The sequence below is a fragment of the Ammospiza caudacuta genome, chromosome 14 (genome assembly GCF_027887145.1).
Source record: "Ammospiza caudacuta isolate bAmmCau1 chromosome 14, bAmmCau1.pri, whole genome shotgun sequence".
Lineage (NCBI taxonomy): Eukaryota > Metazoa > Chordata > Aves > Passeriformes > Passerellidae > Ammospiza > Ammospiza caudacuta.
In genome coordinates this window covers 14,848,201-14,868,884 of record NC_080606.1, presented here as the reverse complement: position 1 = coordinate 14,868,884, position 20,684 = coordinate 14,848,201, and the positions used below count along the sequence as shown (strand labels likewise).

General features: G+C 53.8%; 2 protein-coding genes across 3 annotated transcripts in view; both read right to left on the bottom strand.

The window, feature by feature from the left end:
• Nucleotides 1–4,531: 4,531 nt before the first annotated feature.
• On the bottom strand, nt 4,532–11,495 carry LOC131563827 (transforming growth factor beta activator LRRC32-like). Its single transcript, XM_058813991.1, has 3 exons — nt 11,484–11,495; nt 11,090–11,254; nt 4,532–6,469 (listed from the first exon to the last, which is right to left on the bottom strand). Exons 1-3 carry the CDS (start codon nt 11,493–11,495, stop codon nt 4,532–4,534), a joined length of 2,115 nt encoding a protein of 704 aa, XP_058669974.1.
• EDA (ectodysplasin A) overlaps nt 10,819–20,684 on the bottom strand; it is a 59,954-nt gene continuing 50,088 nt past the window's right edge. Inside the window, exons 3-8 of one of the 2 annotated variants that reach the window (XM_058814105.1) lie at nt 19,950–19,979; nt 16,820–16,999; nt 16,002–16,036; nt 15,849–15,900; nt 13,413–13,543; nt 10,819–12,076 (exon numbers count right to left, since the gene is read on the bottom strand). In XM_058814105.1, coding sequence (XP_058670088.1) covers nt 11,825–12,076; nt 13,413–13,543; nt 15,849–15,900; nt 16,002–16,036; nt 16,820–16,999; nt 19,950–19,979 — 680 coding nt within the window. In that variant the 3' untranslated portion in view covers nt 10,819–11,824. The remainder of the gene's footprint in view (nt 12,077–13,412; nt 13,544–15,848; nt 15,901–16,001; nt 16,037–16,819; nt 17,000–19,949; nt 19,980–20,684) is intronic. The other variant, XM_058814106.1, reaches the window with a different exon arrangement.

The window sequence follows — 20,684 nt, the reverse complement described above, 5'->3', positions numbered from 1 at the left end:
CCAAAGGTTGCTGTCCCTCCCTCCAGGGAGGCAGGGCCCAAAGCAAACACCCATGAGTGGATTGTGACCCCTGTGAGCACGCAGGGTGCCCATGCGCTGTCCCAGCTCCCAGTGTCCCTGATCCCAGGCACAGCAGGGGCAGATCCAGAGACCTACCAGGGGTTTCCCTGCCACCAAAGTGTCCCCCCAGGCACCGGTGACCTGCCCACCCCAGCCTCACCTCCGGGCCGAGCCTGTGAGGAGCCACATCCTGCGCCAGAGCGGTGACAGTGACGCAGGGGGAGGTGGCACATGGTCACGGGGCACTGACGCTCCAGCTCCTGCCGTGGCTCGGGATGGGGATGAGATTCCTGCTGCTGGTGGGCACTGGCAGCACCCTGTCCCCTGTGGGATGGTCACCCTGGGTGGCAGGAGCCCCTCCTGACATGGAGCTCAGCTCTCCTACAGGGAAACCATCCCCTTCCTCCTTCCAGAGAGCACGAGGACAGGCTGGGGACAGTGGCAGGGACCTGATCCTGAAGAGCCACCTCCCAGTGCCACCTGTCCCTCCCTACAGCATCCCAAACCCGGCAGCAGGGACAGCGGCTCTGCATGAGGACACACACAGGGGGTGACACTTCCCTGTGTGCCCACAGCAGTGTCCCCATGCAGGCAGCCCAGCACAGCTGGCAGGGAGGATCCAGCTGCAGAACATGTGGCACATCTGTCCCCAAACACCCAGCAGAAGCAGGAGGGACTCGGGGGGACACGTTCCACATCTGCCACACCCCGGGGCACCTCGGGATGGAGGGCCCAGCCCGGCCAGAGCCCCTGGAGAGGAGGAAAAGTGTCATGAACGACACGCCCGGCCTCCCCCGGGCTGGGCAGGGCTGCCAGGGGAGCTGTGCCAGTCACGGAGCCGCTGCACCAGGCTGGGATAATGGGAAGCAGCCCTACGGATGGGAGGGACACAGGGCAGTGTCCTGGAGGTGCCACCAGCCTCTTGTGCCATCCCAAAGCCACAGAGAAAGCGCCACATTCACCAGGAGAACGTCCCAGGTAGCACCAGGATGGGCTGGATGAGATAAAACACGTTTGGGAATGGGATCTGCAGCAATATCAGGGAAAATTAAATAAACTGTACCTCCAGCAGCCCTCTGGAAAGGGAGGTACATTCAGCTGGGTGAAAGGACTCCTTATCTTCCTTATCTTATCAGGACTGGGGAGATTTAGGTTAATTTGGGCTCTGTCTGAACACAGAACAAGAGAAATTCTCCCCTCCTCTCCTCACTCTGCCCAGCTGGGATGGCCTGAGGAGGAAGATCTGCCAGGCACTTCTGAGGATATCCTTCAGCTCCTGCAGCAGATGAAGCCATGGATCATGAAAAAAAAAAAAAAACCAAAAAAAAAGAGGGAAAGAAAAGGGAAAAATAAAAAAAAAAAAAACAAGCAAAAAGGGAAAAGCAAAGCTGCTGCAATTGAAGGGAGTTGAGGGAAGGTAATTTCCGCCTGGGTTAGTGAAACAGCTCGGTGGAAATTCTTGATAAAAATCTATTCTTCTTTGAAAATGCAGATCCAGGGAAACGTGAAGGCTTTCCACTGGAAAGAATGAGTTTTGCTGGATTTCTCAACCAGTTCTCTAGAAAATTTGTCAATGGTCACATTTTAATCACTGCTGCTTTTTTTGTCAGACCAAAATTTACACTCCTGCCGCCTTCCAGCCTGACACGAAAATGCAACATTTTTGGCATTGCCGCTTTATTTGTTCAAAATTTAATATTCTACAGATCTTTTGCCCTCCTTCTGGATCAAGAAAATGCTGGAGATGCCAAGGCATGCCTGGGATAGGGAAACCATTTCCCCTAAAGCACGGGAAGCTCCGGATGAGCAGCAGAGCAGAGCTCAGCACAGACCCCGCATTTCTCTTGTCCTCGTGCTGGTTCTGGGGACACAAATGTGGTTTGGTGCCACCTCATTGTCCCACCCTGGGCCAGCACAGGCTCACCTCATGTCCTGCTCCTGGCCAAGCTGCTCCTGGGGCTGGAAGAGGGATTAAATTCTTGGTAAATCCATGAGAGCACAACCCAGAATCCCGTTTTTCTTTGAGGTAGGAAAGCACACAGACATCAATAATGGTGATAACCCAACAGCATTGCCCTGGCTCATTTTCCACACCTTCACAGCCTCTCCTCAGCCTGGGGAGTTCCCCCTCTTCCCCCCTTACCCTGGGCTGTACAGAACCCTTAGGGCTCAAAAAATCCTCTGAGATCAAGTCCAGTTATTTGGGAGCTTTTTTCGTGGGGTAAAACCAGCCCCAGGATTCTCCCCCTCTATTTTCAGTGCATTTTCCAGCAGATGCTTCAGTCCCCAGAGAAACTCCAGCATCAGCAGCCGCTGTCCCCAAGTGCCACTGCCCTGAAGGGGTCAACCCCCGCCAGCTGCTGCTCCGCGGGGACACAAACACGGCTGGGGACACTCAGGGTGCCCGAGGCAGCGCCTGGCACCGAGTGCCGGCAGCGCATGGTGTCCCTGAGCACCCGGTGGTACGCGGTGTCCCCGCCCGTCCCCAGCTCCGGGATTAACGCTGGTGGGAGCAGCACAAAGCCAGGACATCTCCTGTGATACAGCCTGGGAAAGGGTGAAACGAGGAGCAGAGGCCACAAAAATGCACCAGAAACACCCAGGGAAGGCACTTTGGGCACTGAAGTGTCCCTGCAATGTCACCGAGCGCTGGGGCAGGAGGATGGCAAAGGTCGGGATGGGCTGAGCTCCCCCAGCTGCTGTCCCAGCACTGGAAAAGCAAATCCTGCCCCAGGGACAGTCTGCGCTCACCTGGGGACACTGGGGGAGCAGGTCCCTGCCCCAGGGACAGTCTGCGCTCACCTGGGGACACTGGGGGAGCAGGTCCCTGCCCCTGGAGCTCAGGTGTCACCCAGGGACAGGGGACAGAGCTGGGGAGAAGCCCCAGGTGGGCACAGCAGCTCCTGGGACACCCCATGCCCAGAGAACAGCTGGCTGTGGCTGCCCATGGACATCAGGGGTGGGGACAGCACTGGGGATGGAGCCAGGGAGCATCAAAACGAGAGCAGACAAGGGTTGTGGTGGCTGTGACACAGGGACCTGTCACCTTTTGTGACTTGAAAGGGACATGGGAACAGGAGTTCAGGGGAAGGGGTGTGGGAGCAGGAGATCCAGCAAACAGCAGCCCTGGAGCAGGAGGCTGGGTTCCCTCCTGTCCCCAGGGTCCTGCAGGGTGGTGACACACAGTGACAGGCTCCCCTGCCATAGCTATTCACTGTGACAGGGCACAGAGCTCTGCATCAGAGGGAAACTGAGGCAGAGGTGGGAATGTGGGGGCTACCAAAGTCACTGGGGGGCCTGGAGCTGTGTGCCCAGCAAGGACAGGAAGCTGAAGCCCTGATATACTTTACATCAAAAATGCCCTTTCTGCTTCCCAGTAAAACCATGATAAGCTTGAAGGAAAAAAAAAAAAAAGGAAGAAAATGAAGCAATTGGGATTTTAAGTAACTTCCAAGCCCTTTTGCCCCCACAGCTCCAACCCACCAGGTGTGTGGAGGTGACTGGGCCCAGCTGGGGACTTCCAAGGTGGAACCAAATGGATGTGAAACATTAAAGTTTTCACTGCAGCCTCAGTCTGTATTTCCTGGAGCTGGACCAGACCTTCAGGTGTTCCCACTCTGCCCAGGGAAGCCAGACAGGTCACCAGCACACAGTGACAATCCCACTCAACACCTCCTCCTGCTGCCTTGCTGTGCTGGGGTCTGAGCCCCTAGATCATCCCTGGCTTTGGGGGGTGCTCAGAGGGTGCCAAATCCAGCCAGGACCACAATTTGGGCAGCACTTACCTCGGGCTGGGACCAGCTGTCTCTGCCACCATCACCTTGGGGGTCCTGCCACTGAGGGTGGGACATCTTGTGCCAGCAGGGACAGCACAGACCCCCAGTTCTCCCATTCCCACCATCCCAGTGGGGGAGGACAGGGTGGAATTCCTCCCAGCATCCACAGCAAGGAAAGGCAGCAGAGAGGTGGGCACAGAAACCCCCTCCCCACCCCAGCACTGTGAGCCACCACCAAGCACTATTCTCATTCCCACTCCTCCCGAGTTAGGGAATGCTTCAGGAGCAGCAGCAGGGTGTTAGCAGAGCTATTAAACATTTTTAAAGGGGCTGCTGGGCTAGCTGGGAAACAGCCAGGTGGCCCCAATGGAGACAATTCCCATCCAGCTGAGTGTGATGTGGAGGAAGGGGGGTGCCCTGGCAGCCAGGTCATGGTTCTTTTCCTGTGCTGAGAGATGGGAATGTGTGATGGCACCCCAAATTCCATGTTTAATTTCTGGCAGGGATCACAGAGGATGGGGAATGTCCCTTCTGGAGAAGAGGAGGTGGCTAAGAGCCCAGCACCCACCACGCTCCTGTCACTGGGTTCACAAATCATGCAGGTAACCAGCGAGACTTCAACCACAATAATATTATTAATATTAATATTATTAATAATAATAATTAGAGTTCTGACCGATGGCTGCAGCTCTGGGCTACACTTTGGTGATGCTGTCAGGTGGCCTCTCCTCGGCTGGCCCCTGTCCTCTGGGGTGGGGCTGGGACACTCCCACCCTGTTGCTCTCCAGTCCCGCACATCTCGCAGCCTTCCGCCCTTTCCTCAGGAGGCAGAACACCCAGGCACCGAGGAGGAAAAGGCCCACCAGGGCCACCAGCAGAGCCAGGGAGGCAGTGCCCTCGGGCTGGGGACAGTTCCACCGGGGAGTGCCGGTGATCCTGGCCGAGATATTCCGGCCATGCTCCTGGAAGAGGCAGCGGGCCTGGCGCAGGTCGGGCACGGCCACGCCGGCCGCACGCAGCGTGTCCAGCCAGCCCAGAGAGCAGCAGCTCCAGGGGTTCCCAGCCACAGACACGGCCCTCAGGCTGTGGGACCAGCTCCTGACCGCTCCCAAGGCCTGCAGGTTGTTATTCCGAACGTCCAGGCTCTGCAGAGGGGAGCAGGAAAGCCCCGGGGGCAGCAGGCTCAGGTGGTTGCCCAACAGGTCCAGCACTCGGAGCGTGCCCAGGCAGGGCAGCGCTGCCTCGTCCATCTGGTTGTCCCTCAGAGAGAGCTCCTGCAGGGACAGCTCCAGCCCTGCCAGTGCTCCTGGGGGCATGGACAACTCCCTGTTTCCTGACAGGTCCAGGGAGAGCAGTGGGGTCCCACTGAAAGCATGGGGCTGCAGCCTGGAGATGTTGTTCTTGGACAGGCTCAGGTGCTTCAAGTGAGGCACGTTGTAGAAGGGGGTGCAGGTGTCTCCGGGGGCTGACGTGTGAGAATCCCCTTGGAAATCCCTTCCCTGGTCACTCCCCTGGCTCTCACAAGGCTGGAGGCTGTTGGAGCCCAGATCCATGGATTCCAGGTGAGGCAGGGAATCGAAGAACCAGCGTGGCAGCACACGGAGGGCATTGCTGTGGAGGTCCAGTGAGCGCACGGACAGCTCCGTGCCATTGGTGACAGATTCCCTGGCCACGTCCTGGAGGCAGTTCCTTGCCAGGCTGAGGCTGTGCAGGGAGCCCAGGCTGTGGAAGAAGGAAAATGGGAACAGCTCCAGGCGGTTATTGCTGAGATCCAGGTCAGCCACGTGTGTCAGAGCGGCCACAGGACGCACAGTCCTGTTGAACCTCTGCATCTCCTTGTAGGGCAGGATAAACTCCCAGGGATGGGGTGAACCTGGGAGCAGGGAAGAAATGAGGTTGTTGGAGAGGTTTAAGTGTGTGAGATCATGGGCTCTGGGGAGCTCTGGGAAAGAGAGGAGTCTGTTATGGCTCAAGTCGAGCACTCGGAGCAGGTAGGGCTCCGCTCCCTCCTCCTCGGAGAAGAGCTCCAGGGCGTTGTGGCTGAGGTTTAAAACTTGCAGCTGTGTGAGGCTGAAGCCAGAGATACAGTGGAGGGAATTCAAAGCCAAGTTCAGCACCTCCAGCTCTTCCAGAGGCTCAAAAGTTCCCTCCTGGATCTCCCTGATGTAGTTGTGGCTGAGGTCGAGCTGGCGCAGCCGCGGTGAGCTCCAGAAGGTCCCTGCCTGCAGCTTGGTCATCGTGTTCCCAGAGAGATCCAGCACCCTCAGGCTGGTGAGGTTGCTGATGTACCAGCTGGCCATGTGGCTCTCCAGGTTATTCACAGACAGGTCCAGGACCTCTATATTCCTGAGCAGATGGAAAGCTTCCCCGTTAGCCAAGTAATTCCGGTCCAGGTGGTTTGAGCCCAGGAGCAGCGAGCGCAGCCGAGGCAGCTCAGCCAGGGCGGTGGCTGACACGGATTCCAGCTGGTTGAAGCACATATCCAGGTACTCCAGCTGCCCAAATCCTGGCATGTTGCTGCCTGACAGGTTTTGGATGAAGTTGTTGGAGAGTTCAAGGTACTTAATTCCTTTGCCAAGCTCCTTGGGAAATTTCTGCAGGCCGACTCCTTTGCAAGACACCTTCGTGGGGCTCTGCGGAGAGACAGGAGAGGTGTGAATGAGGAGGGGCTAAAAACCATGGCTTCAGTCAAGCCAGCTGCTGTCCAAGATGGGCATGAAAAGTGGGAATGAGCACTGCTCCCCCTTCCCAAGCCCAGCTGGTCCAGAGCATCCCTGTCTAGGCAGAGGAAGGGCACTTTGTAGGCTCCACCTTTCCTCTCACTCTGGTTTCCTCAGGAATTGGGAACCTGGATGGGAGCAGCTGATTTTTTTCTGGGGAGACAGAAACCTGCTGATCCCCATCCAGGCTCTCAGCTGCCTCACTGGAATCCCTGCACTCCATCCTCTGAGCACCTCAGGCATGGCAGGGACGTGGGAGCAGCTGGATGCCAGGGACCACCTCACAGGAAACCAGCTCCAAGGCAGGAAAACAGAGGAAAAGCTGGGAAAGTTAAAGAGATGGGGGCTGGAGGGAGGTGAGAGCCACAGGGAGGAGACCCAGGGCGATGCTGGCAGCCCCAGCCACGCTGCTGGAGCCATCCCAGCCCAGGTGCTCCTTGGAAAACAGCCTTACCTGCTGGCACAGGGGGAAGCTGGGCCTGGTCTCGGGGCTAGCCCGGGCTCTGAGGATGGACGGGAGCAGGCAGAGCAGGAAACATCCCCGTGCAGCCCAGAGCATGTTGGGCTGCGGGCGCTGCCAGCCCCGTCCCGCTCCTGCGGCGTCGCTGGCAGGCTGGGCAGGAGCCAGGCTCTGTATAAATAGGCTTCAGGATGGGATGGGGGAAGGAGATAAGGCATGTGGGTGTTCGTAGCTACGGAAGTGGGAAAAGAAAGACATCAGCTCGCAGAGGGGGAAAAACGGCACAAAGCCACAGGGAAGGGAAAGAGAAACGGCAGGATGGGGAGGAGGGAGCTCAGGTGACCGGCTGGACCCGCTGTGACATCAAATGCCAGGGGGCAGAGGTGGCACTGGAAAGCTGAGAGGGTCTGGGGGAGTTTCCCTGTGCTAGGGAGAGGATGTGCCAGCTCCCGGGACAGCAGGGGCAGCTGGCGAGGGCTCTGCAGCCATCCTGAGCCAGGGACAGCTCCTGGCTGTGGGATCACCCGACTGTCACACCCAGGCAGTGACAGTCCCTCCCCATCCCAGCACAGCCCAGCCCAGGGGGACTCTGCCTCTCTCGGGAAACAACAGCTTCCCAGGGCTCTTCCCCTGGGATGTGCAGAGGGGGAATCCCCCTCCTCCTCCTCCTCCTCCTGCTGTCACACCCCGTGTCCCCACCTGGGCTGCCGGGTCACCTCCTCGCCCAGGGCAGGAACAGAAGGGAACTGTCCCTGCGGCAGCTCCAGGTGGGATCTGTGCGCCCGGAGCTGTGCCCCACCCACAGGGACACTTTTTCGGTGATGGTATCTCCGTGTCCTTGTGCCACCTAGTGCTGACACACTCCTTGGGGACACGCCCCTCATGCTTCACGGGGCACTCTTCAAAATGCACAGTTTGGGTTTGTTTTTTTTTTTTTTTTTTGCTCAATGTGGCTAATTGCATGTGAAAGAGCAACTCAGGCTACTGAAAGGATGTGAAGTTTCAGCCACAGAGCTCATGCTCTAATCCTGGAGGTGTCTGGCAGGAAAAAAATAGTATATAGACATAAAATACATAAATAAATAAAGATTATTTATATATATATATATATATATATATATACACACACAGAGAGTTACACAACTGAGTTACCCCTCTGATAGTCAGCATGGTGGGGGACACTTTGTCACCTCAGGATGTGACTCAGCCTTGAGCTGGCCGTGTGTCCCCAGCATCCAGGCCAGGCAGAACAGTGGGGACAGGCCAGGGTTGGCATTTTGGGCAGCTGCCCCGTGGTGTACACGGCACATCTGTGCAGATGTGAGCTCCTGCCAGGGAAACACCGACCTCCGGGTGACCCCCGAAGCAGAACCAGCACATCCAGCCCTGCCATGCCCCGGGAAGCCCGGCCTGTCCCCCTGCACACCCCGACTGCTGGACGTGGCTCTGCACGGTGACACAGCCCCTGTCAGCAGCTGAAAAGTCCCTGATGTGGAGCAGGGACTTCTGCAGAGAATCCCTGGGCATTTGCATCCCAGGGCTGTGAACTCCCTTGGTGGGAGCGCCGGGTGTGGATCAGAGCCGGCAAACACCGAGAGGCTGCTCTTGGATTGTGATAAAGGCAGAGTGAACCACATGGCCTGAGCAGGGAGAAACCAGCTCCCTTGTGCTTCTTGGCCTTCCTGCCCTCCACGCTGGCTCCAGGGCTCCAGCAGGATCTGTTGGAGAAGTTCCCTGCTCCCACTGAGGCTTTTGTGGGAGAAATCTCCAAAGGATGTGAGGAACGAGCAGCAGGACTGAGGTGTGGAGGAAGCAGGGACAGAACCACCTGTCCCTGCTGTGAGTGATGGGCTCCAGCCTGGCTGTTTGGGAGCAGGATACCTGGTTATCCAAGTCCACAGGATCTGCCCTTCCTTCCCTGGATTCCCAGGGCATTGGGCTCCTGAGCAGCTCTGATCGCAGTGAGGGGACCATGGCTCTCCCACCCCTGAAGGATGGAGCTGTCTCCTCACAAAGCACAGCCAACCCTCTGCTGTGGCCATACAGACCTTCCTTGGGAGCTCCTGGTGTGGCTGGGGAGGGACATCCCACCAGGAACACCAAGACAAGGAAAGAGCTGTGTTTGCCAAGGCCACCTGAAGCCAGACCCAAGTCCATGTCTTCAACTCACACTTTGGTTAGTGTGAGCACCAGAAAAAGCCTTTTAACACATTCCATGAAGGAGTTGCTCCCTCCTGCACCCCAAGCATGCACCAGGAAGAACTTCCATGCAGGAACTGCTGTCTCCTGCTCTCCTCCAACATCCCAAGCACACACCACAGGAACAGCAACACTCGGGCCTTTTACAGAGCAAAGGGATTCTCCCTCTGCCTCCCCCTGCCCACAGCCATGGAGCACATCCCAGATCCTGCCAGTGGGGGACAAGGAATGCAAACTCCATCCCTGGCTCTCCCAACCCCCTGTTATTTATGGCTGCCCCCAGCCTTGCTGCTCAGGCCTGTTCTAAAGCAATCCTGTTAACGATTTGCTTCATGTTCTCACTGTACACAGTTGTCCCGCTTCATTCTTGTCACAGGAACATGTCCCTCTTAATCCATTTGAAAGGAAAGAAAACCACAAAGCCCAGTGAAGAGCCCCCAAGGCTCTTGCCCGTCCCACATGTCGAGGCTGAAGGGAGGAGAAGCCACTAAAAAGGCAGAGCAGCCCATTTGTCACGCAGTTGTTTCCCGAAGTGCACAGCTCCTGTGAATAGCGAGGCCGCGGCCAACGCCGCTGCCCCGAGGAATTTTTGTCTCCCAATAACTGCAACACTTGGCAAGGGACATCACTCACTAGGGCTGGAGCCAGGAATGCTCCAGGCAGGGCGGACCCTCTGTGGCCACAGCACAGAGCTGGGACACGTCCCTCCCACACCCTGCAGGTGACCACGAGCCACCTCTGAATGGAGCCAGCACCCAGAGATGGAATCACAGGATTGGGCTGGGAGGGATCTTATGGATCAAACAGTTCCACACCCTGCCATGGGCAGGGGCAGCTGTCACCAGCCCAGGGTGCTCCAAGCCCCATCCAACTTGCTTTGGACACTTCCATGGATCCAGGGGCATCTTGCCAGGATGGTGCCAGGACCTTAGCACCATCACAGGGAAGGATTCCTTCCCAATGTGTCATCTATTCCTACCCTCTAGCAGTGGGGAGCCATTCCCCCTTGTCCTGTCACTCCAGGCCCTTGTGCAAAGTCCCTCTCCAGCTCTCCTGGAGCCCCTTGAGACACTGAGTCCCCAAAACCTTCCCTGCTCCAGGCTGAAGATGCCACTTTGGGATTTGTCCCATTTCTACACAAGCTGCAACTTCACTCCCCTCTTGAAAGCACAAACAGGCTCTGGAAAGAAACACAGGGAAACAAAACCCCAACCAAGCTGAGCAAGTGTGAGCCAAGGGCTGAAACAACAGAGCAATTTGTGCCTCTTATGGCTCAGAGCATCTTATGGCTTTAGGTCTCCCCAGCTGAGGGGAGGTAACGGGACAGAGTTGCTCAAGAAGCCAAAAGAAACAATAGTGTCCCAGCTCCTCTATTAGTCACCAGAAATCAAGTTATGACTAGACTCAGCAGGGCTCAGAGAAAAGAAAAAGTGGTGACTTCATGCTGGACCAGATTTTAAAATCCCATTTTTTTTCCTTTGCTAAAGTCTCCATCACCACTTATTTTAGGTAGAAGGGTGCCAAAAGGAAAGGGGTGGGGGGAGGAAGGCTAAAAACCACATCTAAAAGCAGGACAGTTGCTATTAAAACAGAAAAAAAAATCTCCTGTTTGAATATTTTATTCTTAAACATAACAAACTTCCTCCGAGTGTTGTCACAAGTACTTGTGGCTGCTCTACGTGGCTCGGTGAAGCCTGTAGAAATGTGTTCTGGTTTGCAAAATATTAATTAAAAAGAACAAAACAAAACTCCCCCCCCCAAACAAAACAAAACAAAACAAAAAAACCAAAACAAAACCAAAATACCCCCAACCCAACTCAACTTGCTGTAACAGCAGCAGTACTTGAAGGCAGCCCCTGCTGGGGCAAGGTTACCTCTGGGGTAAGGGCAGGAGCTGAAAGGAGCAGAGGCCTGGACCCGGGAATCGGCGTTTTCTTTGGGATTTGGTGGTTTCTGGAATGTGGAGGCAGTTTCCTATCTGCTAAGCCCGCTCTAGTTACTCCTCTTCCTCTCGCACTTCCTGCTTTTGCTTCCAAGCTCTAGGTCGAGGCACTTTTCCTCCTCCTCCTCCTGAGGATGAATGTAAACACCACTGACCCTATCTCACGCACCTCCCCTCGCCCCCCAGCCCTTCCAGCTCCCCCTGGGAAGGCAGGGAGCCAGAACCCCCTTCCTGGCTGTGGTTAGCGTGCACATGCAGGAGCCTGGCTGGGATTTGGGGACAGGAGTCCGTGTCCTCCCGCTCCCTTCTGCCTGGGATGCTCCTGCCAGCGCCAACATCCGAGCAGAACCCCCAGCTCTCCCAGCAAGCCTCGTGTGAAGGTCACAGAGCAGAGTATCAGTGCAGTAATACTTGAAATACTGAGAGAAGGCACACCCAACAGCCTTTCCTCCTCACAACGCTCTCCCCACCAGCTTTTTGGTTTGATCCGAGTCTCCCCGCGAGTCACAGAGGACAATTGTGCTTCCTGCATTCACATATAGGAATAAATAGCTCTGGATCAGTTTCCTTTATGGCCGGATTACAGAACCCCTGAAATACTGATAGGCTTTATGAACAGCAGCACTGGGCAGTTCTGTGGGCGTCCCTGGCCATGCCAAGTTCCTCTCTAGGACGCGGGTGCATCTCCCAGGCGGATGGCCCCAAAGAAAGTCGTGTGCTTGCTCATGTTGATGGAGATGTCAGCGTGGACCATCTTCACAGCAATCTTCTGCCTGGCCTTGAGCAGGCACACGCCGGCCGTGTAGCAGGTGTTGAAGTTGGTCTTGCCGGTCTCGATGCTGCGAGTGCATTGCAGAAAGGGCTTCTCGTCCACCACCACCTCGTAGCTGGCAAAATCGGTGAAGTTGATGTAGTAGACCTGATGTGAAGCAGGGGGGAGAAAGGTGTCAGGGAGGGGGTTTGGGTGCGGGGAGCAAGTGCAGCGTCCTGGGGGTGTGTGCAGCTCCTGCTGGCCCCAACACCTGCACTCACAGGTGACTTGTCCCAAACCAACCAGGAGCCTCTTTTATTCCACTTCAGACTGACCTAAGCATGCAAAACCCCCTGAATCCGTGTGCCTAAGGCTGAGCTACTATCCTGCTTATTCCACACACCTGCACAGAGCCATGCAGGACCCCCTGCGTGCTACAGCAGCTTCTCACCCCACACACAGACACACACATTCCACTGAAGGCCTCTTGCACTTACCTGGCCAGTCCTGCTTCCTGGTGCCAGGAGCCTCCTTTAGTGGTGACATCAGAACTGCCCTAAGGTGGCCTGGGAGCTGCCTCCTGGGTAACTGGACTCGGTGCTTGCACAGGCACGAGCTATTACAGGGAAAAGGCTCTCCCAACCTCCACAGCTTGGAAGGAAATCACCTCACAGTGCCGCTACTGATTGAACACCCTGACTTCTTCCAAGGCTCTGTGACTCTACTTGCCCTCACTTAACCCTCTCCCACACCCTGATTCCAAACAGCTGCAGGAGGAAGACCTGTCCAAGGAGAAGTCAGTCTCAGGGAGCTGCTTCTTCCTGAGAAAGGAAATCCAGCCCTTTTGGAGGCAGGAGCTGCCTGAACACTGAATCCCTTTTTGCTCCTTGATGGACCACAAATGATGAGGCTTCACTGGTCCAACACTGTGGCCAGCAATCAACATCTTGTGAAACAATTATACTTTGGCCCATGTGGAGTTGTATTTTCTGTCCCCATCCAAACTGGACACGTGTCACCTATTCCATGGAAGAGCACCTGACATCCATGGTCCACTTCATCCCAGAGCTGGCTCTGGGGAGGAGCTACACAGATCTGGGGAGGCAAACGGAGTCACCTGGGCTGGAATCTGGCCAAACCACCTGGACTGGGAGTCCTGTGCTTCCAGAGTGACACAGCTCCAAAATAACCACAAACGACCAGAGTTTGGGTCTTTTAAAGCACTGAGCTCAGCGTCCTGCCTGCAGGGAGGTTTGGAAGGGCCGGGATATAGATAAGCAGAGGGATAACCCCGAGATTGGCTGGTGTGGGGTGTGCTTTCAGTGACTAATCCCTCGCGGGCGGTGTCCTGGCCGCGACAGGGGTGTGACACTCCTCCCCACACCCCTCCTGAGCCGAACACAAGCTGCTGGCATTTGTCTGTTGTCTGGAGCCCTCTCGTGGTTCATGCAAGGCTTCCACCGGAACACAAGAATAGGAGGAGTTAGCCTAGGACCGTACTCACTTCTACCTGACTATAGATGAAGTATGTGCCGTCCACCAGTACCTCCAGCTCCCCACTGCGGGCATGCAGCTTAAACACCTTGGGGTTCAGAGTGATGCGAGACCAGTCATTGAGGACTCCACCTGAAAGATCTCAGTATGAGAAAACGGCGGTCACTCAGTACCCGTCAGGAGGAAAAGCGCAGGAGCAACACAAACACAGTCACAGCACCACGGGGAGCAGGGAACTCAGAGGGGGATCCCAGGATTACACACCAGGGAGTGGGAGCAGGGACTCCTCTCTAGCTCTGCGCACACACCATGGCTTGTGAGATCACCTGTCCTCCCAGCCCTCTGTGTTCTCCACCTCAAAATCCAGTGTAGGGCCTGTTGTGCTCTGCTTATCCCAGGGCTGGACACGGACCTGCCTCCTCCTGACCCTGCAGCTGAGCTTGTTTGATCCCTATTCCCTACTGTGTGCATGGGAATGGTCACCAGAGAACCATCATGGAATGGTTTGGATGGGAAGGGATCTTAAAACTCATCCCATTCCATCCCCTTCCATAGGCAGAGACGCCTTACACTCTCCCAGGTTGCTCCAAGCCCTGTCCAACCTGGCCTTGGACACTTCCAGGGATGGAGCAGCCACAGCTTCTCTGAGCATCCTGTGCCAGGGCCTCTCCACCCTCACAGGGAAGGATTTCTTCCCAATCTCCTAACTAAATCTACCTTCCTTCAGCATTCTTTCTTGTCCTGTCAGCCCAGGCCCTTGTCCAAAATCCTTCTCCAGCTCTCCTGGAGTCCCTTTAGGCACTGGAAGGGGTTCCCTGGAGCTTTTTCTTCTCCAGGCAAATGGAGGCCAGCTTTGGGTCACACAATTGATATTAATTCTGGGGTTCCTTGACTTCACCATTCTCAACTTTGTAATTGGGATAATTATAACAAAACCTTTGCATTTACAACTCCTAAGGTTTCAAAAAGCCAGAATAACAAGGAAGTAGGAAATTGCATCATATCTCACAACACAATAATCCCTCAATATACGGATTTATGGATCCACCACCCAGTCCTCTGGGATTACTGGGATAACCTAGGGACAGACTTGGCTATGAGCCCCAAACTGAGCCAATCTCTGTAGGTGCCTCAGTTTGTCAAATCCCACTCTTTTCCTCTCAGTCTCCATCTGTCTCTCCTCTCCCTGCTGGATGGGCCTTTTACTTAAGAGTTGGACTCGATGATCCTTGTGAGTCCCTTCCAACTCAGATTATTCTGTGCATCAGCTGGAGCTCTCCAGGCTGGCAGCTGGACAGCATTCCTGGCTCCCAGCTCTGGATTGTTCTTGAGCAGCAGGGAAGGACACTCACAGGGCATTCCCACTCTTAGAGAGCAGCGTTATCCCTCTGGAAACCCTCAGCATTCCCAGTCATGAAGGGAAAATTGCTTTCTGAACGTAAGCAAACAGCAGCTTTTCCCTCACATTGTTCCTGGGAACGGGCAGTTTCCTTTTCATTCTGGGGAGCTGCAAGCACAAATCCCTGTCCATGAGAAATTCCAGCTGCCACTGCTCACAGGGAAAGCTGCCTTCCCACAGGAGCAGTGGCCAGCCCTCCCCATCCCATGTGTGAGGCAGGAATTCATGGACAGGGATCCTGCAGCTCCTTCCTGCAGCCTCCACCCTCAGGAGTCCCTCCCAGCCTGGGATTGGGGTGAGGATGGATGGATGGATGGATGGATGGATGGATGGATGGATGGATGGATGGATGGATGGATGGATGTGGTCCCTGGGGAGCTGCACGTGGGGACTCAGGGAAGGGACAAGCCAGCTCCTGTCCAGCACAGCCAGAGCAGGGAGGCAGGAGGTGAGGAATGAGCCCCAGCTGTTGGCAGGGAGAGCAGCAACTTGAGGAGAATTTGGATGGGGATGTGGGAAGGAGGAGGAAAGCAAGGAGCTGCCTGTGGATGGGAAATGGCTTGGCAGGATCTGGGATTAAAGGCTGTTGGTGGGGACAGAGGTGCTCAGGGGACCTCAGGAAGAGCTGGACAACACCTCTGTGTCCTCTCACCACTGGGTCTTCCCTGCCTTAAATTCCTGGGAAACTGGAGGAAAATGGGCAAATGAGGAAGAGATAGGACGAGGATCCACCGAGGGCTTAAAATAGAATGGGGGGAAAAAAGGCCTGGTCATGGAGGGGCTGGGGAGGCATGAGATGTACCTGGAGGTCAGCGAGAGGGAGGTTCAGGGGGACAGAATTACTGGGGTGGGCAGGGCAGGGATAATCTGGGAGATACACAGGAGCTATGGGGAAATGGAGGTGGAGACTCCACACAAGACTCTTCTGGGGCAGTCTGGGCAGGGGTATTGGAGAACAGGGATGGGCAGGGATCATCTTGGAGCTCTGTCATGGGATGGACTGGGATCCAGGAGGGGCTCTTCCCACAATTATCAAGAGATCCTTACCATTCTTCACTTGGATTGCTGAGCCTTGGCCTTGGAGATGGACCACAGCTGGCTGCAAGGGAGAGCACAGGGATTGAGGATTAATGGGAAGCACCGTGCCAGTCCACAAAATGCCCCCCAAAGCTGGGTTTTTCCATGGAAAGATCAACCCACCTGGATGTCTCTGGAGCTGGCCTTGTCTGTGGCACCTGCAAAAGGCAATTCCACATTATTGAGGAGGGTTGAATGAAAAATCCCATAAATAAAACTTATTTTATCCCAAAAGAACCCTTAAACCCCCTCATAAATAACCTTTTTTTTTTACCCCAAAATAACCCTGAAGCCCCACATAAATTACTTTTCTTACTCCATAATAACCACTAAAACTCCATTTTAACAGAAGGAGAGATATGGGGTGCAGGTAATATTAAAATATATAAAACATACATATTCAATATTTAAAAATATTAAAAAACATACAAGGAAGAAAAAGAGCCATCCTACATTTCCCTAGTTTATTCCTGGCATTTCTGTCCAGCTATCAAAATTCTTTATTATTCAATGGGCTTCCACTAGAAGGAAAAATTGCACAACCCACTCCCTGATCCACAGCAGGAATAAAAGCTCTTGGCTGCCAAGCTGCCAAGTTTCCCTCTGCAGGTCATCCACTCCATCTCCCTTCCCTGGGAGCCAAATCCTAATTAGGGAGGGGATGCCTGTGGCAGCACAGCATGGAGCTGAGGGGCTCCTGCTGCTCCTAGCCATTCAGAGCCACAGAATCCCAGAAATCCAGCATGGTTTGGGTTGGAAGGAACCTTAAAGCCCATCCTGCTGCCATGGCAGGGACTCCTTCCACAGGCTGCTCCCAGGACATGGCTCAGCACACCCCAGTGCTGCTCCAGGCCTTTGTGTCATGGCATTGGGACACTCTGGTGACATCTCCAGCATTCCCACTGCCCAGCCTGGAGCAGAGAGCTTGGATGGATCCTTACCTGAGGGGCCCTGCAGGCCGGGGGGTCCCTGAGGGCCCGGGGGGCCAGGGGGGCCGGGCGGGCCCATGACGGTGGTGCCTGGAATGCCGGGGATGCCGGGAATGCCGGGGGGACCCTGCGGCCCGGGAGGCCCCGGTGGCCCTTGGGGACCGTTGGGCCCTGGAGGACCAGCCTTTTTACCTGGAAAACACAAGGACAGGCCTCACTGGGGCTGCAGGGAATGGGAGCCTGGGGATGGATCACTCCTGGCTCAGCACAGCCGGGGTTGGGGTCCTACGGCTCCACGCCATGAAGACAACGCTGCCAGCAGGGCAGGAGCAGGTGCCCACCCTGCAGGCTCCTTCCTGGTGGGAATTACACTGAAACGAGGCATGGGGGCTCTCTGGGGCCTCCTAAAGGATGGAGGCTCAGGGGGGCTCTGGTTCACTCTGCCCTCAGCACGGGGTCACTCCTCAAGTCCCATGCCCTAGGGCTGGTCACATCCCTACAGACCTGGGATCATCTCGATGCAGTCAGGACGCTCCCACAGCATGTTCTAATGCACCCAGCCATGCCTGGGCTATTCTGGACCACACAAACCACTCTGCAGTTGCTGTATTTGCTGGGTTTTGATGGAAAACAGGGATAATTTTTCCTGCCTGTTGCACAGGATTAGGACTGGGAGATGATCCCCATGGCTTGGTCTCCTCCAGAGGGCAGGTCAGAGCTGAGCTCCAGCTCTTCCCCAGTGTTGCTGGAGGAGCCCCTGTGCTGCTTGTGCCTCAAAATAATTCAATATTTTGGATTTGGGAAGGACTAACCCCATCCAGGGGATGGAAACATGGTTACATTCACAGATGCCAGACTGGTTTGGGTTGGAAAGGACCTTAAAGCCCATCCAGTCCCACCTTCCACTAGCCCAGGCTGCTCCAAGCCCTGTCCAACCTGGCCTTGGACACTTCCAGGGATCCAGGGGCAGCCACAGTTTCCTTGGATAACCTGTCCCAGTATTTTACCAGCCTAGTGGTAAAAATCTTCTTCCCTACCATGATCCTCAAACACCCCACAGGTCCCAAGGAAGAGAAATTACACAACCACATCAGGAATGACTCCTACATACAGAGAGTGGGATGAAAGAAACTCTGCAGGGAAAGCCTGGTCCCCACTCTCCTGATTTTCCTGACAAATTGATGTTCTTTTGATGTAGTTTTTAAAATGTGACTTTGGTACAGCTTTTCTGCCAAGGAACATAAATAGAGTAAAATCTCTTCAATTGCTGCCACAAGGTCCCCAGTAGGACAGAATTAAACTCATATTTAGATGACAGCAGCAGTTGGGATATGAAATTATAGTTGTTGGAATAGTTTCTGAGCACATTTATGTACTTGTTTCTCTACTAATATCCATCCTTGTAATGGGCAGAAGTGTGAGGACAAATCCATCTATTTTAGCACAGGACTGGGAATCTCTAGGTGGCCACTAGCCAGGAGCAAGGACATCAGGGTGGGACAACTGTGGACATAATTTAGATGTGCAGAAAATGAAGTTAAAGTAAGCAGGGGTGAATAAAGCCACACTGGTATCCTAGAAAAAGTGGGAAAAGGCTTCAGGAACAAATCTCCACAGCAGTATTTCTCCCCAAATCAGCAGCCATGACTTCCTACCTGAGCTGGCCACAATCCAGACCTCCTCTAATCCAGTACTTCTCTTCAGGATGATGCCCTGCTTTGGAAATGATCACCTTGAACCATTTTCCCAACACTAAACTCCTCTCACTGGCATCTCTACAATCCAGGCCATCCCAAGGGAGAACTGCAGACAGGGAGTTGAGAATGCTGCTGCTGTCACTCCAGGCTTCCCTTCCCAAGAGGGAGGTACATCACAGCTGGTTTAACTCATCTGCCTCCAAAATCTGCTCTGCTACTCAGGGAGCTGCTGCTTGAGCAGTGACACAATTGCTCATCCCAGCCACACATTTCTGTGCCTTTCCCTCCTTCGAGGCACTTCAACCATTTCTCTGCATTAACAAACCTCACAAGACATAAGATATTCTGTTTATTATCTGATAGCTCCCTTATCAGGTCTCCAAGGAGGGTCCAGCACCTAAATCCCCGCCTGCCAAATCTCCCATGTCCATACCCACAGGCTTTGAAACTCAGAGCAGGCAAAAGCAGGGAGTTCTCCATAATCCTTACTCATCAAACAATGAATTGGAACTCTAAAGGAATTAAATATGACAATAGCATAAAATTAAGCTATTTTATACAGCTGTATGCAATCCAGCTCCACAAGATCCCCTTGGCCCTCTGGAATTGCTCCGGAGGCTGCAGCCATCCGTTGTTATTTGTGGGGCTGATTGAACACGGGCTGAGCTTTGTTAGGACAAACTTCTCCAACATAAAATTTTACGCTGCTTCTCAGGGTAAATACAAACAAAGTTGCTAAGTGTGGCCTGTTCCCACCTCACAGCTGTGGCTCTGGAGTTTGCATCCAAAGATTAAAGCCATTTGATGTGCTACTGCAGTGTGCCGACATGGAAAATGCAACTGCTTGGATCCTTGCACTTGCTCAAACTCCTGGAAGTAAATGTGAGACCCTATGTGTGGGACCCTAAGTGTGGGATTTTAAGTGTTCCCAGCAGTCCTACAGAAACAAGGATGGCATCAGGTACCCCCCAAAACAGGGCTGCCTGAATAACCCAAATCCCAACAATCCACTGCAAACTGCCTGAGGAACATCACGAAATCCACAAAACCTTGAGGGCTGAGCAACACTCAGAAGGGGCTCATAAAATGATAATTTGGAGGTTAAAACAAGGAAAAGCAGAATGCAAAATGTGTTCATGCTGAGTTTGGTGGGTCTGAAGGAGAATCCAAGCTGCAAGTTGGCAGGACTGGGATGAAAGCCAAGGCTGGAAAACAGCAACAGCTCCTGGTATTTGGTACTGACTCAACTCAACTTTTCAATCGGAGAATCTTCAGGATTACTTCTGTACAATGTAATTAACTTCTTTCAGTGTTTAAGGAAGTTTTAAGGGGTGCTTGTGGGTGTTATTCCAGCCTTTCCTGGAGAGGGAAGTTGCCATTGGTTTCTCCTTTGTGTTGGCCCACAAGAACTAACAAAGGAAAATTCAGTTAAAACTCAAACTTACCCTTTTTCTTGTTTTTCACTGAACTTGGACCTACAAAGAGGAAAAGAAGAAAGAAAATTAGTGAAATTCAGTGATCATTTCATCAGAGAAAATCCCCATTGCCATTTTATTTTCCAAGTGGACAATGGATGTATTTGTGGCCCATGCAGCAGCACAGGAATGGTCTCAGCTGAGAGCAGTAACCCAAATTTCAGAGCATCACAGAGTGGTTGGGGTTTGAAGGGACCTTTAAAGATCATCTGGTCCAACCCCCTGCTGACTCCTTGTGAGCCAAGTTGTTTAAAAATAAGAATAAAACACTAAAAAACCACAAAAGTAAAGAATTATTCTGAACTGGCTGTTTGAAACAATGGGAACCCAAATCTCCCGAGCACAGAGAGAAAATATTTACAGTGGATCTGAGAAATGACAGGACTTTGTGAGCTGAGGCTGAAGTGTGAAACATGTTCCACTGCTTCCCCAAGAATTCATCATGTATGGGAATTAACTTCAAAAATCCCCAAATACTCCCTTGCTATTCATCAGGGAAATCCCACTAAAACCTGGGGTTTAGCACAGCAATGACTGAAATCACCTTTAACTGAAATAAAATTATAACCAATTGAAAGTAATGAGGTTGCTTTGAGTCTGAGGGGGTGGGGAAAGGTAAATTCCCAACAGAAAAGCCATTTCCCCATAGATAGGTAAAGACAGGAAAAGAACCAGAGAAATTACCCATCAACTTTACTGATGCTT

What these genes read in the sequence shown, in the direction of transcription:
- LOC131563827 (XM_058813991.1), bottom strand. An exon ending in CTCCTGCCCTTACCCCAGAG is followed by an intron (nt 6,470 to 11,089) that starts GTAACCTTGCCC and finishes GTCTCTCCGCAG; the next exon opens with AGCCCCACGAAGGTGTCTTG.